Here is a 14,755-nt window from a genome sequence, read left to right on the forward strand (position 1 = left end):
CCAGTAAGGCGGTTTTGATTGTAGCCTTCATTTTGAGGGAAAGTAGATTCATAGTTCACTTGTTTCTATGGTGTGGTATTTTACAAGTTAGGTTGGTTTAGTGGTGCAACGAGTGCATTTTTTTTTAAGACATAATACTAGACTTAATAGTAAAGTGAGTTTGGTGGTGCTTTTTGAGTCCTTATTGCCATCGGGAATCAGATGGACTATGGTAGTAAATTCTGACCCTGATTTTACGGGACATAACGGTACATCCCTATGACTAGGTAGGTGGATCTAGGAGGCTCATGTTGAACAGTACGTTATTGATTTTGTGTAAGACGACTCTAAAAGTAATGAGGTGTATTATGGCATTAGTATATATTTTGACAGGGCTAGTGAAGTGCTATAGTGTCTGTGAAGGAGTGCATTGCATCTAATTAGGTGGAATTAGGCTGTTTTATTTTGTATTTTATAGGGAATATTATTTTCTCCCATACTTCACTGACTTTTGTAGTGATTTTGTAATCCTAGAAGATTTAGAAAGATGCTGTCTATATTCTTGACTTTATGGTTGTACAGAACAGTATAGTTAGTATCATTTGTGCGATGGCATCAGATTTATACCAATGTGTGTCATTTTTACACCACTTCACGCCACCACTTCCAAACTACCAACACCACCATACCACGTCAAATCAAAATAGCAGTACACCACCCTCACACCACATATCCACACCACCACCACCATCAAACTTCCAGCACCATCATACTACACCAAACCACATGATTAGTACATCACCCTCACACCACATCACCACACCATCATCACCGCTACAAAACCACTCCAGTGTCACCATACCATTGGACTAATATTACCATACCAAACCAAACCTCGTTATCAACTTTAACACCAACTTCATCACCATACTACCAATTCACCACCTCCTTCACCACACCAAGCAATCACTTCAAAAGCATAATTGCACTACCACACACCATCATCACACCACACCACATTCTACAGCACATTTACACCAATGGACACCATCACACCACTATGAGAAGAGAGGTAAAACACTTCACAGTACACCACACCACTCCAACCCTTCTTCGCCATGCAAAATCACAGCACACAACGCACCACACCAAATTACACATCACACAACCACGTCAAACCACATTGCCACACTATACACCACAGCAGACAGCCACACAACAACAGAACACCACACCCCACACCCACACCACATCACCTTAGTGTCAGCTTCACCACACCACACAATACTTACTGAAGGACACTTTCTTTGCATCATCTCATACCGCGCCACACGTCCACTCTCTTATTCTGTCATACCACCACCCACCACACCACACCAAACAAAACTACATCAGTTTCATTATACCATACCACACCACCACGTTTTCAATGTACCACACCACAACATCACGCCACACTCCAACCCACTTTGATTATTATACCATACCTCACCACATACTACAGCACCAAGCTTTCAATGTACCACACCACACCACACCACACCACACCACACGCGTTCATTCTACCACAGCACACACCACACCACCCAACCACTCTCATCCTATCCTCTCTCCCCTACTACCCAGGCCGCCCTAGCGTTACCCAGGATACAAGAGCAGGTAACGCCAGAGACAAGCCCGTTCACCACAATCGGGCTTGTAATATGAGAGGCATTGGAGGCTGCGTTACATATCTTCCTTAGCGATTTATTCTGAACATGAGCTGAGGGTCACATAGAGATCCAGAACACGAAAAATAGAACACAAGCCCACAGAACACAGGTCGAGAAGAAACACCTGCTTGCTACGTTGAAAGACAGAACACATCAGTATCTTCTTACGTATTACCGATGCAGGCTATGTACATATTCGAATGATGTAAATAGCATAAAAGGAAATGCTAAATTGATGCGTAGAATCAATCGCTCAGGGAAAAGTGCTACGGAGCCTCCTGTGCCCCTTAGAATACGGCCCTCACACGGTCACTGTAGTTTGTAGACGCACGCGCATGGATAGAGAAGAAAAGAGAAAGATCACGAAAAGGCACTGAAAGCTTTGTACCTTGATCACTTCAGTACAGTGAACCTCTCCTTCTCTCTCTCTCTCTCTCTCTCTCTCTCTCTCATTTAATGCGATGACGCAGTTTTCATTTTAATCAGTCCTCGGCCAGTCGGTTTTCCGCATCCTGGGAAGGCTATGTGGTGGCGACAGGGTTAACGAAGACTGTCTAACTCATCCAGCTCCAGGAGCGTCCTAAGCTGAATAAAGTCGCCTGGATGTAGCAAAAATAATACAGAAAATACGTCATCGCATTGAAGGGGTAAGAGCTATTCCGTATTAGCCCTTTCAGTACGAAATCGTCTCTTATTCGTCATTCTTCTTGTCGCCAGATGACGATTTAATCAGAATTCTCCCCTAATACTCTGGTGGTGGGTAGAATGAAAGTTAAAAGGGCGTCATTGTACTGAAGGGGTTGACAGAGGGTGTTTATAGCCCCTTGACTGCGAGAGGCCTCCTTAAACCTGAATATCATCATCTGAAGGTAGCATATATATATATATATATATATATATATATATATATATATATATTTTTTTTATTTATTTATTTATTTATTTATTTATTTATTATATATATATATATTTATTTATTTATTATATATATATATATATATATATATATATATATATATATATTTATTTATATATATATAGGGTCGCTTTCTGGACTTAGTATGAGAAGAAAAGATTTTCTCAGTTAAGCCGTTTTTTACCACCAAACTCGTTAGTCTCTGATAAAGAGATGAATTATCTGAGCATTTCACGGAGCTTGATACAGCAGCATGACTTCAGGATTGCACTTAAAGGTTGGGTGGGGAATAAGGAAAAATGGTTTAAAGGTGAAAAAAAGAGAGCAAGGGGGTAAGCCCAGTATCTCTTAAGTCTGACTTTTCCCATTCTAACTTTTCATCTAATTAGTCTTCTTTCTAGCTGGTGAGGTGTATTTAATCATGTCACCGATTTAGATTCATATCTCAGTACAGACGCTAGGTATAATATTAAGCCATTTTCTTCTGTATTTCTGCGTATCATTTCCAGCTCACTCCACCTGCACTTCGCACATTCAGCACTGCAGTTCGTCCATCTTAACTTGCTAGAGATTTTCGCCTGTGCAGCTTATTTCCCGCAGCTCAGTGTTAGAATAAGACAATACAAAGGGTTTAAATAACTTCCATTGCACTTCTCTGTGACCAAGACCATGCACGAATATTACTTTCTTATTATAGTCCCGCACTTAAAACTGAGTTATGGTAATTTCAGACCAAGTTACAGTGAAAAGAGTTATAATATCACATTCGAGTATTAATCTCTTGTTACAGCATATACATTAAGGAGATGTTTGTGGCAGTTTTACCGCCAAGTTAAAGTGGACGGAGTAAAATTCCCACCGACTGTACTGGGATAGGTTGGCAGAATATTTAGACAGTGTTGTGGATGCACTGTTATCTTATTCATGCCGTATATATCGCTAGATTACTTTAGTCGGCTGAGGGAAATCGTGGCAGCCGATAGTTTAACACCTTCACCACGAGGTTTCCCCAAAGCTGAGCAAAATCGTCTGGTGGCAGGAAGAATGAATTAGCCCAGTCCTCGTCGTAGTAAAAGGGATAATGAAGACCATCCCTAACCTCTTCACAACGAAATGTCTCTCCAAAGTTGAATAAAATCGTCTGGCGGTAGCAGAAGGAAATGGATAAGTTGTCATCAAAAGGGAGAGAGGGGTTTAATGCTACCACGAAAAACCCCTTCGCTAGTATGGTCTTTTTAAAACCAAGAGGAATCCTGCCAAGGCTTTATGAAACTTTTGTAAATTAGACTTTGATGCTCAGTTGAGATATCCTAGCAAAATTAACCCCCCAGTGCTTTGATGTCTTAAATATTCCCTTATTGCAATGACCAGGCGATTTTATTAGGCTCTGGAAACACATGTCGAAGTGGAAGGGACAGATACAGTATGCAGTGGACTTCATTAACTCCTTCATTACAAGAAGTCTCCGGGGGTGAATATAATCGTCTTGAAGTAAAGGCAATACACCAATGTCGCAAGTTTGAAGAGGTTTATGTACTAACTCTAATACAAACTATGCTAGACGATTTAAGTTACCTGACAGATATCTTGGCAGTTAGCGAATGAAAAGTCATCACGGTGGACAGTTTCCCGCGGTGTATGTACTAAGTTACAGTATTTAATTCAGGATGGCACCAGGCTACTCTAGTTAGTTTTGGCGAGATCCGTGTAGTGAAAGGGTTCTTTTTATTACTGATGTGTCCCAGGGCTCAGTGGACTGCAGAAATCCAGCCAATTTAACCGGGTGCTCCCAATTATCTGGTGTTGAGGTTATGCTGAGTGTACGAGTAGGCCCATGTATTGTAGTGCTTGTTATGAAAGTGAGGAGCATCAGCTGATTACAAGTGCTGTGCTGTGGTGAGGCACTGTAGAGGGTAGAGTAGATTGACTGTGCGTGTATTTTGTTTCAACAGATAACTGGCGGTTTACTGGGTTGATCTCGGGCCAAATGTGACCCATATGAGTTCAGGTCGTAGGCAGCTTTACCGTTCACATTATGCAGCTTTTAGTGACTGGACTGTATAGCTTAGCCCTAGACCCTTACACTCCTGATGGACAATGCAGAACTGGGTGATGGATGGATGGATGAACTGGTGGAGAGAAGGTGATGGCCAAATCGTAGTCTGGTTAGTTAATCTCATGTCCCTGTGTGAAAGGGCATAAAGAAAAAAAAATTAAGGGACCATCATTTAACATCGGTTTCTTTGCAGGTGTCTCTGGCCGTCATGCAAAAACAGCTGTATGAGACTGCGCAGCTGGGTCGCAGTCACCTCCCAGGCCCCCATCACCATTCCAGGACCCCGCACGACCACCCGAGGACCGCCCACGACCACCAGAGGACACCCCACGAGGAGCGCTTCACCCCGGGGCAAGTTGGACCCCTGGCCATCGCCTCGTCCAAGCTGTGTGATAGTCGATCCTAGCCTAAGCGGTTTTAGGCTCGTATTTTGACGGAGTGTGGAGAGTTCGTAACACCTCTTCCTTGGCGAATTGTTTTGCAGTTTACACCCTCAGTATCCTCTTGTATCTTATTGAAGCAAACCACCAGTGCCGACATTAAAGCGCCATAAAGAGTATACAAGAGAGTGTTACGGTGCACTCTGCAGAATAAATCGCTCTGAATGAGGTGCTACGAAGCCGTCTGTGCCACCTAGAATACTGACTGTAGCCTAACTGGTCCTAACCGTGCCCTGGAATCCCACATGCCTATCTTCTGTCACACCCAGCCAGTCACAGTTCATCGCCTATTCTTCAGCTCCCTCCTAGTATCTTCATCACAATGTCTGCCAACCCGTCTGTTAGCATCGAGTATTGAGGGGGACATTCAGAACCGATATTAGAAGTATTAGTGAATTCAAGTAGAACTCATTAACGGATCACGGAACTGTAGATTGGTTTTGTCTCTGAACCTTGACTGAAACGCATGACATTAGTGGAGGAAAAAAATAAAATGATGCTTCAGAAAGCGAGATTAGTTACTTTTTTTCTGTTCAAGGGCTGTCAGCTTCGAAAAAGAGCCAAGCCTGTACTAAATGACGTAGTGCATAAAAAGAAGATATAATATTGGCATACTGTTCAGACATTTTGAATATAATGAAAGTACTTAGAATAATTCTGACTGTTACATAAATATAAACTGCCCGTATCTGAAACATGCATTTATTTAACGAGCCACGTTAGTAAATTATCAGGATTATAATGACTAATATCATAACTGATTTTTTACGTCATAGAAAATACAAGTGAAAATTTGTATTTGTATAACGATGACATTAAAATTAAACACAAAACTACACAGTACGAAGGAGAATCATTGTTTTCCCTAGTGAATGATCCCACACCACAAATTCGGAGTGTCAAAAGAAAAACTACAAATAAGAAAATGGAACATGAAAGAAAAATACATGAAGGAAGTAAAACAACAAAATATAAAGAAAAATACATGCAGAAAAGAATGAGAAGTACGTTATGAAAATAAGTCAAAGCTTAGAAGAAGAAAAAACATGTGCCAAACAGAATGAGGCAAGAATATTATGAAAAAAAAATCATGTCTTCTAGCCAAAAAAGAAAAAAAAAAAGTAATAAAAATCCAAGGAGACGAAGTGTTGTGACATTTAAAGCCAAAGAACACTTGAAAAAACTGACATTAATAATTAGACGACACATGCAAGAAGAAGAAGAAGATTTTTAAAGCTATATCGACTGAAAAAGTCTTCTATCAAATAAAATTTAAAAGGGAAATAACACAGCCAATACAAACAATATAATTCAGTCCACAAGCAAAACTTCACCCAATGACATTTTAATTATTCTTGCTATTTCCAGACGATTTTATTCAGCTTAGGGGGAGACTTCGAACTAGGTTGAATATGGCCTTCATAAAGACATTCACATGAAGATGTCTCCCTCAAGCTGAATACACTCGCCTACTGGTGCCCTAATGAAAATTCAATCATTGTGTTTAGAGGGACAATTCTACTTCATTTGAAATATAAAATGTAAAAAAAATGCCTGTGTAGTGCCAGATCCTGTTGAGTTAACAAGAGATGCAAAAAATCATTATCATTTGAACGAGAACTTCATTGCGTCATTTAAGGAAATAATTTGAAAGCATAGAAAATATCGTTCTGTCTAAAAGCAAAACAAATCCATGGTTACGGGGAAAACTGGAGACCTCTAGTGACAGTCCGCCAAGTTGTACTAAAATAAAGACAGTCTTAGAGTGAAATAAATAAATAAATATCAATGGCTGACACGTAAAATAAAAGTTACGGGCAAATATGTAAGTTTCGTTCTTCATGCAAGAAGATCCAAAGTGACGAGGAAAAGCTTACCTTTGTTGTGACACAAAATCAAGAAGTGTCTGCACAAAATTAAGCCAGTGTTAAACAGAAAATGAGACTAAACAAGCTATCATTATCAGTCTTGTCAGAAAAGAAGCTTATGTAAATAAAAAAAAATCGAGAAATTCTGATAAAGAAAAAATTTGAGCAGGAAAACGAATGAAGATGAACTTTTATGAAAAAATAAACTACCTGAACAAGCTACAAATATGTAATACAAGAAAACCTTAAGAAAAGAATGTAATCAAACTTGAACCTAGTAAATCATCAGTTTTCACGCGTAAAAAACTGTATAGTAAAACCTGCTCCATTTTAGTGCTGAGTGACACATGTATCGAACGATTTTTGGAAAAGCACTTGTTGAAATTCCCGAACAATTGTGATTCCCTCCCGTCCAGCTGTGTGTATTATTATTATTATTATTATTATTATTATTATTTAATACTGCAGCGTGGACAGCATAACAGTGAAATCTCGTTGCTGCAATCTTCAGTTATCTGAAGTTTGTTGAAGTGTGATGAGAGCAACTTTTGCTGTGTTTGCGAGTTGTTAGTGTGCAGCGAATGCAGCGACGTCAGATTGCTAGGCTATGTTTATTAGTGCTAACATTTCAAAATTAGCGCGACTAAATGTAGCAGAGTCCTTATTATATGGCGTTTGAGAATTAATGTGATCTGGTGGTGATGAGAGCTTATTATTGCCCTCTCCCTCACCCCGCAAGACTGTAAAGAAGGGGAGAAAAAGTCTGCATACTATTCCATTATATCTACTTCAAACATGGGCTTGTCTTTCACTTTCCTTCCTGACACATAACATCATTTGAGAATCATCTATGGACAGAGACTTTCCAAGCGTCTGTCAAATTATGATTACCGATCTCAGCCAGCAGAGGAAAGTGAGAAGTAGAAGTGAATATTAGGCGAACTTCTATCCCCAGCTATACCTATGTTTGTTATAAAGCGGGTATCACACAGGCTAAACTTACCCGACAGAAAATGGTTGAGGGGGCAGCTAATATAGCCGCCATTACACCTCAGTTCATCTGTAGCGACATATTACTCAACCAACAAATCCAGGTCAAAATAAAACTTATCTTCCTTATCATTAGTGAGCTTTGTATTTTTAAACATCACTCTTCAAAGAAAAACATATTTTAATATAAATAAGGGGATTAGACATAGTTCAGATAAAAGAGACTAAAGATATAAATAACTCTTCAATCGGACTTAGGGATGCAATCTTTCCGTCTCCAAACAACTTTTATCGACATGAGCAGACTTCTTGCACTGGATGAGTTATAGCCGTCACTGCCACCTGCACTGGAAGATGTCTACCTTTAGCTGAAATTGTCTACTGGTAACAATAACAACAGAAGAAACAAATGTCCTCAGAGTGAAGGATTTCGGGCCTTTTCTCGTTGATTAAATTTTAACCCTTTAGGCCAAAGAGGTTTTATTCCATTCTTGCTGCCTCCAGATGATTTTAGTCAGCATAGGGCAGACCCCTAGTAGTGAAGGGCTAATGTGAGCTATGTCTAACCCCCTCTAGATCAGAGTCTCTCCTACACTGAATAAAAACCTCTGATTGGAGCAGGAATAAATTACGTCATCCGAATGAAGGGGTTAAGGAAACTCCCTAGCAGTGTTCCTTATCAGTTTAGTTCTGTTACTGGTATGTTATTATATTCCTATATTATATTTATATAATCGGTCGTTTAAAGAAAAATATTAAGAGACTATGACTACAGGTTTTATGTTATGCAACGCATATGGGGTTAAATCGCAAATAGGATGAATACACAAAATTAAGGAAAAGGAAAACTGAGGCCAGGACACCTAACTTTACTGGTATTATTGCGAAATTACACGCAACTAACAGATTAGGTGCCTATTTTTTGCCTTCCGGATGATGACCTTGTGAGTCCAATGACCTTGACCTTGCGAGTGCAATGACCTTCGTGCTTTGTACCCTTTGAACCCAGTGACCTTTGACCTTTGTTCCAATGACCTTTGACCTTCGTACTGGTGACCTTCAACGGTTGAAACGTAGCCAGAGTTTTAGTTGCCCAAGCCCCAGTCATAGGCAGTGGCACCCCCCCCTCTCCATACCCCACCCACTTGTACCCGGAAGTGTGCTTTGGTGCAAGAATGTGTTGAATGAATTAGGCTGTACTGTACACCAAAAAGTTTGAAAATGGGACAGAGGGCCAATGTCCTGTGTGAGATGGTGCACCACGTTTGTTAATGCATCTTGGAGTTGGGGGGTGCGGAGTACCTCCCTCCAAATGTATCAAATGTTCAAATATGTTAATGTACGTAGTTTTTATCACATCCTCATGCAATAACTTACAGTCAGAAGTCTGACTACAATACGTGGCTTAGAACATACTCCCAGACAGAAGAAAGTTTTGCATGTATGGTACAGAGGATTATGGTAACGCATTCCCCAGAATGTGGGATGGAGATACTGCATCATGGTGCTGTAATCATAAATTCCTCTGTTCACGAAGGGAGGTGGGCTAGTGGTGGAAAAGAAAGAGGGATGAGATAAAGATATTATGTCATGTTAACACACGTTGGGGTCGGATTGGGGTCGCGTCATGTGTTAACGTGTTTGAACATGTCTCATATTGACTGGTTGATGGTATACAAATCAAAAGTCACGTGGTTTTTTGTACCCCGACTACCAAGTCTGGGTTGGGTCTGGAACTGGCCTTGGCCTTGAGTGAATCCAGCCTGCCCCATTTTACCCGCGGAGAACCACACACGTCAGTACTACCAGGGCAAGGTACACCCCCACAGCGGCTGGTGTGGAGGTTTGTGAGGGAGTTTAACGTATCAAACACAGGATTCCGTGTTCGAAACCAGGTCACAGAAGCTGGTTGTAGTCACCTCCACCTCCAATGGAAGAAGGGGGACTACATTCAACTAGTCAAGTGGTGTGAAAACTTTACATTATTACCACTAGCGACGTTGATAAATACGGGAGCCAAGAAGTACTTTTTGTTTTTTGTTTCATGTAATCCCTGAAGGAAGCAGTACATGCGCCAGTGTATCTATAATGTTCTCAAGTGTTATTTTGTGCGCTAGTGCGGGTGATAGTTTGAAAAAAAAAAAATCAAAGCATATATTTCTCACCATCCCCCTAAAAAAAAAAAAAAAAAAAAAAAAATCTTGATAAAATATCCTGTCCACCAGCCCTTGGTTTCTATAGTACCTGTTCGGTCAGGTACAAGTGTCTGTAAAGCTAAAGAAAAAAGCAAAGCAGATGTACCCTGGCTTTTTGCCCCAGCTCCGATTTTAGTCTTTTTATCCCCGTCTGGAGAGGAAGACATGAAATTCAATAGAGTGTATGTTGCTATGTTGCGACTTCATGTTACCGATTACTTAACCCTATACGCGAAAATATATATATATATATATATATATATATATATATATATATATATATATATATATATATATATATATATATATATATATTCCCACACACGGATATTTATTCATACATTTTTGTAATACTGTGTTTTGAATAGAATATTTTTCTTCTTGGAAGAAGGTATATATATATCAGTTCAGCAGCATGTCATTTTGTTCTATTATCTTAATTCATCAGTAAAGTGCGCTTTGAGAGCGCGTGACGAGAGAGCAAGCGTTTGTACATATGCCTATCATCATAACTTCATCTTGATGTAAACTGTCAACAATTCTGGTGAGGTGGTTGAACAATAAGAGGAAAAACTGAGCTAAAATAGTTACTTTCTCACGTTTTCTCTCTGGATGTGCATATTGAGAGGCGCTGTAGTATTTATCACACGCGCAAAGTTCAGTTCTCTGCTCATAACTTGCTGTGTATACGAACTGCGTCAGTAAATGCTTGGCTATTGATCGTACGATACACCCCAGAAATGGGGCGATTATCCTTGCCGATTTCACCCCTAAACATAGAAAAAAAAAAAAAAAAAACGTTTTATGTAATGTTATGAGTGCAATATCCGATACTTAATTGTCAGAATTCTTGCAAGAAAACAGTGTTAAAACAGGAAATCTTTTTTCATTCGATGTCATAATGGAGCATGTCAGTTGAAGCCCTCGGTACATTCGCTTGGAAATCTGGGTTTCCAAGGGGTTTCTTTGGTCTCATAAGTAAATATATAGCTAAAAACTAAATTTAGTAAATGTATCTACTACCTGCAGAAAGAATATCTTCTCTCTCTCTTACATAGTAGAAAAGTTATCAACCTTTGAAAACCATCGCGGTCGTGCCGGACCAGGTCGTGTCGGGCCGCTCTTTTCTCAGCTGAATGCAAACATTTGCTTCGCTTGCTGCGCTCGTTCGCTCGTTATAATGCTGACTTACGTTTCATTAAAATCTGTCACCCATAAATTTTTGCAGTTTTCTCTAAAGTCCATCAATAGAAAATGTAAATTTTTTGCATAAACTATAAAGTGCACAATTTTATCGCTTTCCCATAGATAAAAATGTTTATGTAAAATTATGAGCGTAATATTCGATATTCAATTGTTAACAAGAAAACGTCGTGTTACAACAGGAAAAATGTCTTCATTCGATTTCATAGTAAAGCAGGTCAACTGAAGGCCTTGGTACATTCCTTTGGAAAGCTGGGATTGCAAGGGGTTTCTTTGGTCTCATGAGCAAATATATAGCCAAAAAAAAAAAAAAAAATGAATGTATCTAATACCTGCGCAAAGAAGCTCACATAGTACAAAGGTTATTAGCCTCTGAAAACCATCCCGGTCGGGCCGCTCAAATCTCAGCTGAAGGTAAACATCCCTTCGCTCGTTGTTTTATTTGGTCTCATGAGTAAATATATAACTAAGAACAAAATTGATTGAATGTATCTACTACCTGCTGAAAGAATCTCTTCACTATCTCACACAGTAGAAAAGTTATTAGCCTCTGATAACCATTGCGGTCGGGCCAGGCCGGGTCGTGTCGGGGAGCTCATTTCTTAGCCGAACGTTGGGTAAACATCGCTTCCCTATCTGTGCTCGCTAACTCGTAATCAGCTTTGAGGGCGGGGGAGCTGGAGACATTTGACTTACCCTCATGTCTGTAAGCCCCCATCCACCCACAATATTGGTATTAATGTTTGGTTAGGGAGACATTTGACATACCCAGAGTTGGGATCAAAGCAAAACACCATTTACTGTTACCACATTATTGTTACGAATCTAGGCGGTGTTGGTTGGCGAAGTGATTTTTTATCTGCTCTGAGGGAGTGGAAATGGAGTTGGTGACATTCGACAAACCCAGTGCCTGCACGATTTTGCATGACAACATACGGTATCAGTGAAGAGAGGGAGGGAAGTGGTGTATATAGTTCCCAGCAATGCCAGGACAGGAAGGCTGTTCACGGTGCCTAAGACATAGGTATAAACCTTTCGAAGTTTCCAGATGTCAAGGTAATTCGGCAGACTTTTTTTTTTTTTTTTTTTTTTTTTTTTTCCAGTGCATTAAAATACCAAGCTCAGTATGAAGTACTGATTTGGTAATACTGTATCGGATCTAAGACCTCCAGTTAGGGAACACAGTACTTGTGTTCGAAAATATTTATCGTAAGTTAGCATAGTCATATATCGCTCACAGTATATTATTATTATTACTATTATTATTATTATTATTATTTACACCCACGGTCACCAAATGAGACCGGATGTTATGCTTGCAACGGCATACGTCTGTCTCTGTGTGCGTATATAAAAAAAAACCATTTTCATCCTATCTTAACCAAACTTGGTGGATATGTTGACAGTCAGCCAATGGGCAAGGTCACAAAGCTGGGCCAAACATTGACAGAAAAATCAACCAAAGTTTTTATCCAGTTCAAACCAAATTATGAGGAAGCATTGAGGATAATCAAGAATAAAGTGATTAGTTTTGAGAACTATTAGTGAGAGGTCAGGGTCACAGGGTCAAGTCAGAGTTTAACCCATGTATAACAAAAGTAACAAACTGTTCTGACCCGATATTAGCCAAATTTGGTGGAAAGTTTGAGGGTCCAGCTTGAGACAAACGTCTTGTTTTTGGAACAATAGGTCAAAGGTCAAAATCACATGGCAAGGTCAACTTAGTTTTTATTTGATTTTTAGACCAAACTTTCTGGATGGGTTGAAGACAATTAAAAGAATTCAATTTTATCAATCAGTCAAAGATCAAGGCCACAGGTAAAGGTCAAAGGAATCAAGGCAAGATAAATTCCAAGTTTTTATGTGACGAACCAAACTGGAATTGTTAAGGGGCAGACAAAATTGAGGGATCACTCAAGATGTTGGCTTATAATTTTTTAACAATAGGTCAAAGGTCACGGTTGACCTTGTTTTTTAAAACAAATCAAAGGTCATGGTCGTATGGCAAGGTCAACTTAGTTTTTATCGGATGCAGACTAAGTTTTACGGAAGAGTTCATGTTAAAACAAGGACACGGGGATTCGAGTATTAGAACAACCGGTCAAAGGTCCAGGTCACAGGAAAAAGTCAGAGGTCTAAGTCTCTGGGTAAAGTCGACTCAGCGTAGATCTGTTTTGACGCAGAGTTTATATAAGGGTTAGAATGAGGTGATCTGATTTTGAATATAATCTGTTGATGGTCAAGGTCAAAGGGCAAAATCAAATACTTGGGACTTGACCAGTTGGTGGCACTCCGTTATGTTTTCCAACAGAAAAGCCATATCAAATGCTATGCCAAGACTTTCATTTCCTTATATAAAAATACCGGGAACTGCAAAAACCAGCTTTTCCTGACCAGTACGATAATGAAGGGCTTGGCAGGATGTAGCACTGTCGAGGAGTTGGCAACACTGACCCGCCTGGGCCCTTCATTCCCCCAGCATCCCAGTCAGACGCCAAGTGTTATCATGGGTGTAGTGTTGAGCCTCTTTCGCTTTCTCTGCCACTCTGTTTATTAGCCAAACAGTTCTTGTCAAACAAGTGCTTTTTGTCTCAGGTAAGTTCCATTTGTTAATATGTTATAATTCATCAGTTATTGACCCTTTAAGCTAAAACATTTTTATCCCATTATTCACACGATGTTATGAAGCTTTGGAGTGGCTTGGTAAGAAATAATTTAAACATAGCCTTCATTTATCTCCCCACGCGTGAAGGCCTGTCCAGGTTTACCAGAATTATATAGCGGAAGCAGTAACAAAATGAAAAATAGGTTACTGGATGGAAGATGTTACGTACTATAGGACAAGAGTTGGCTATGCACGTTTCGGGGAAATCCAGCAGTCACCAATGAAAAGCACGGTGTAAGTCACGTGATATTATTGTGCTGTAAGGACTGTATTTTAGCTGACGTGGGAGGCTTCGTAACACCTTTTTCTTACCGATTTATTATGTTTATTGAACCTCGACTTCTCATACATAGATAGATAGGTAGATAGATGGACAGACGCAGTTTATCTTAGTAATGGTATGAGAATATTAAATACTGTAGTATGCATAATAAATAGGTACAGAGGTGCTACGATGCCTCCAACCACACATGAATATGGCCTTAGTGGTGTTTGCAGGTGTGAAGTAAACAATATGTGTTGCATTAACTCTGGCCACGATGAAATTAAATGTACTGAACACAGACCTCCGTCATAAGCAGAAAAATATTGCCAAGTTCTTTACCCTTTATTCTTGGGCAAAAGGCTATTACCTGACTGAACATTTTGGTACATCATGTTTCTTACGGACGAAGCGAAATTGCCTACTGATAAATGAAATATAATCCAAAGAAGGTTTTGTGAAGGTAAAT

At 39.7% G+C, this 14,755-nt stretch overlaps 1 protein-coding gene across 1 annotated transcript in view; it reads left to right on the forward strand.

Moving 5' to 3' along the window:
- LOC145400113 (potassium channel subfamily K member 13-like) overlaps positions 1–5,393 on the forward strand; it is a 68,711-nt gene extending 63,318 nt beyond the window's left edge. Inside the window, exons 8-9 of the mRNA XM_080272624.1 lie at positions 1,606–1,638; positions 4,857–5,393. Coding sequence (XP_080128750.1) covers positions 1,606–1,638; positions 4,857–5,069 — 246 coding nt within the window. The 3' untranslated portion in view covers positions 5,070–5,393. The remainder of the gene's footprint in view (positions 1–1,605; positions 1,639–4,856) is intronic.
- The last annotated feature ends 9,362 nt before the right edge of the window (positions 5,394–14,755 follow it).

The sequence above is a fragment of the Coenobita brevimanus genome, chromosome 51 (genome assembly GCF_032717465.1).
Source record: "Coenobita brevimanus isolate Jiangsu-jjx chromosome 51, ASM3271746v2, whole genome shotgun sequence".
Lineage (NCBI taxonomy): Eukaryota > Metazoa > Arthropoda > Malacostraca > Decapoda > Coenobitidae > Coenobita > Coenobita brevimanus.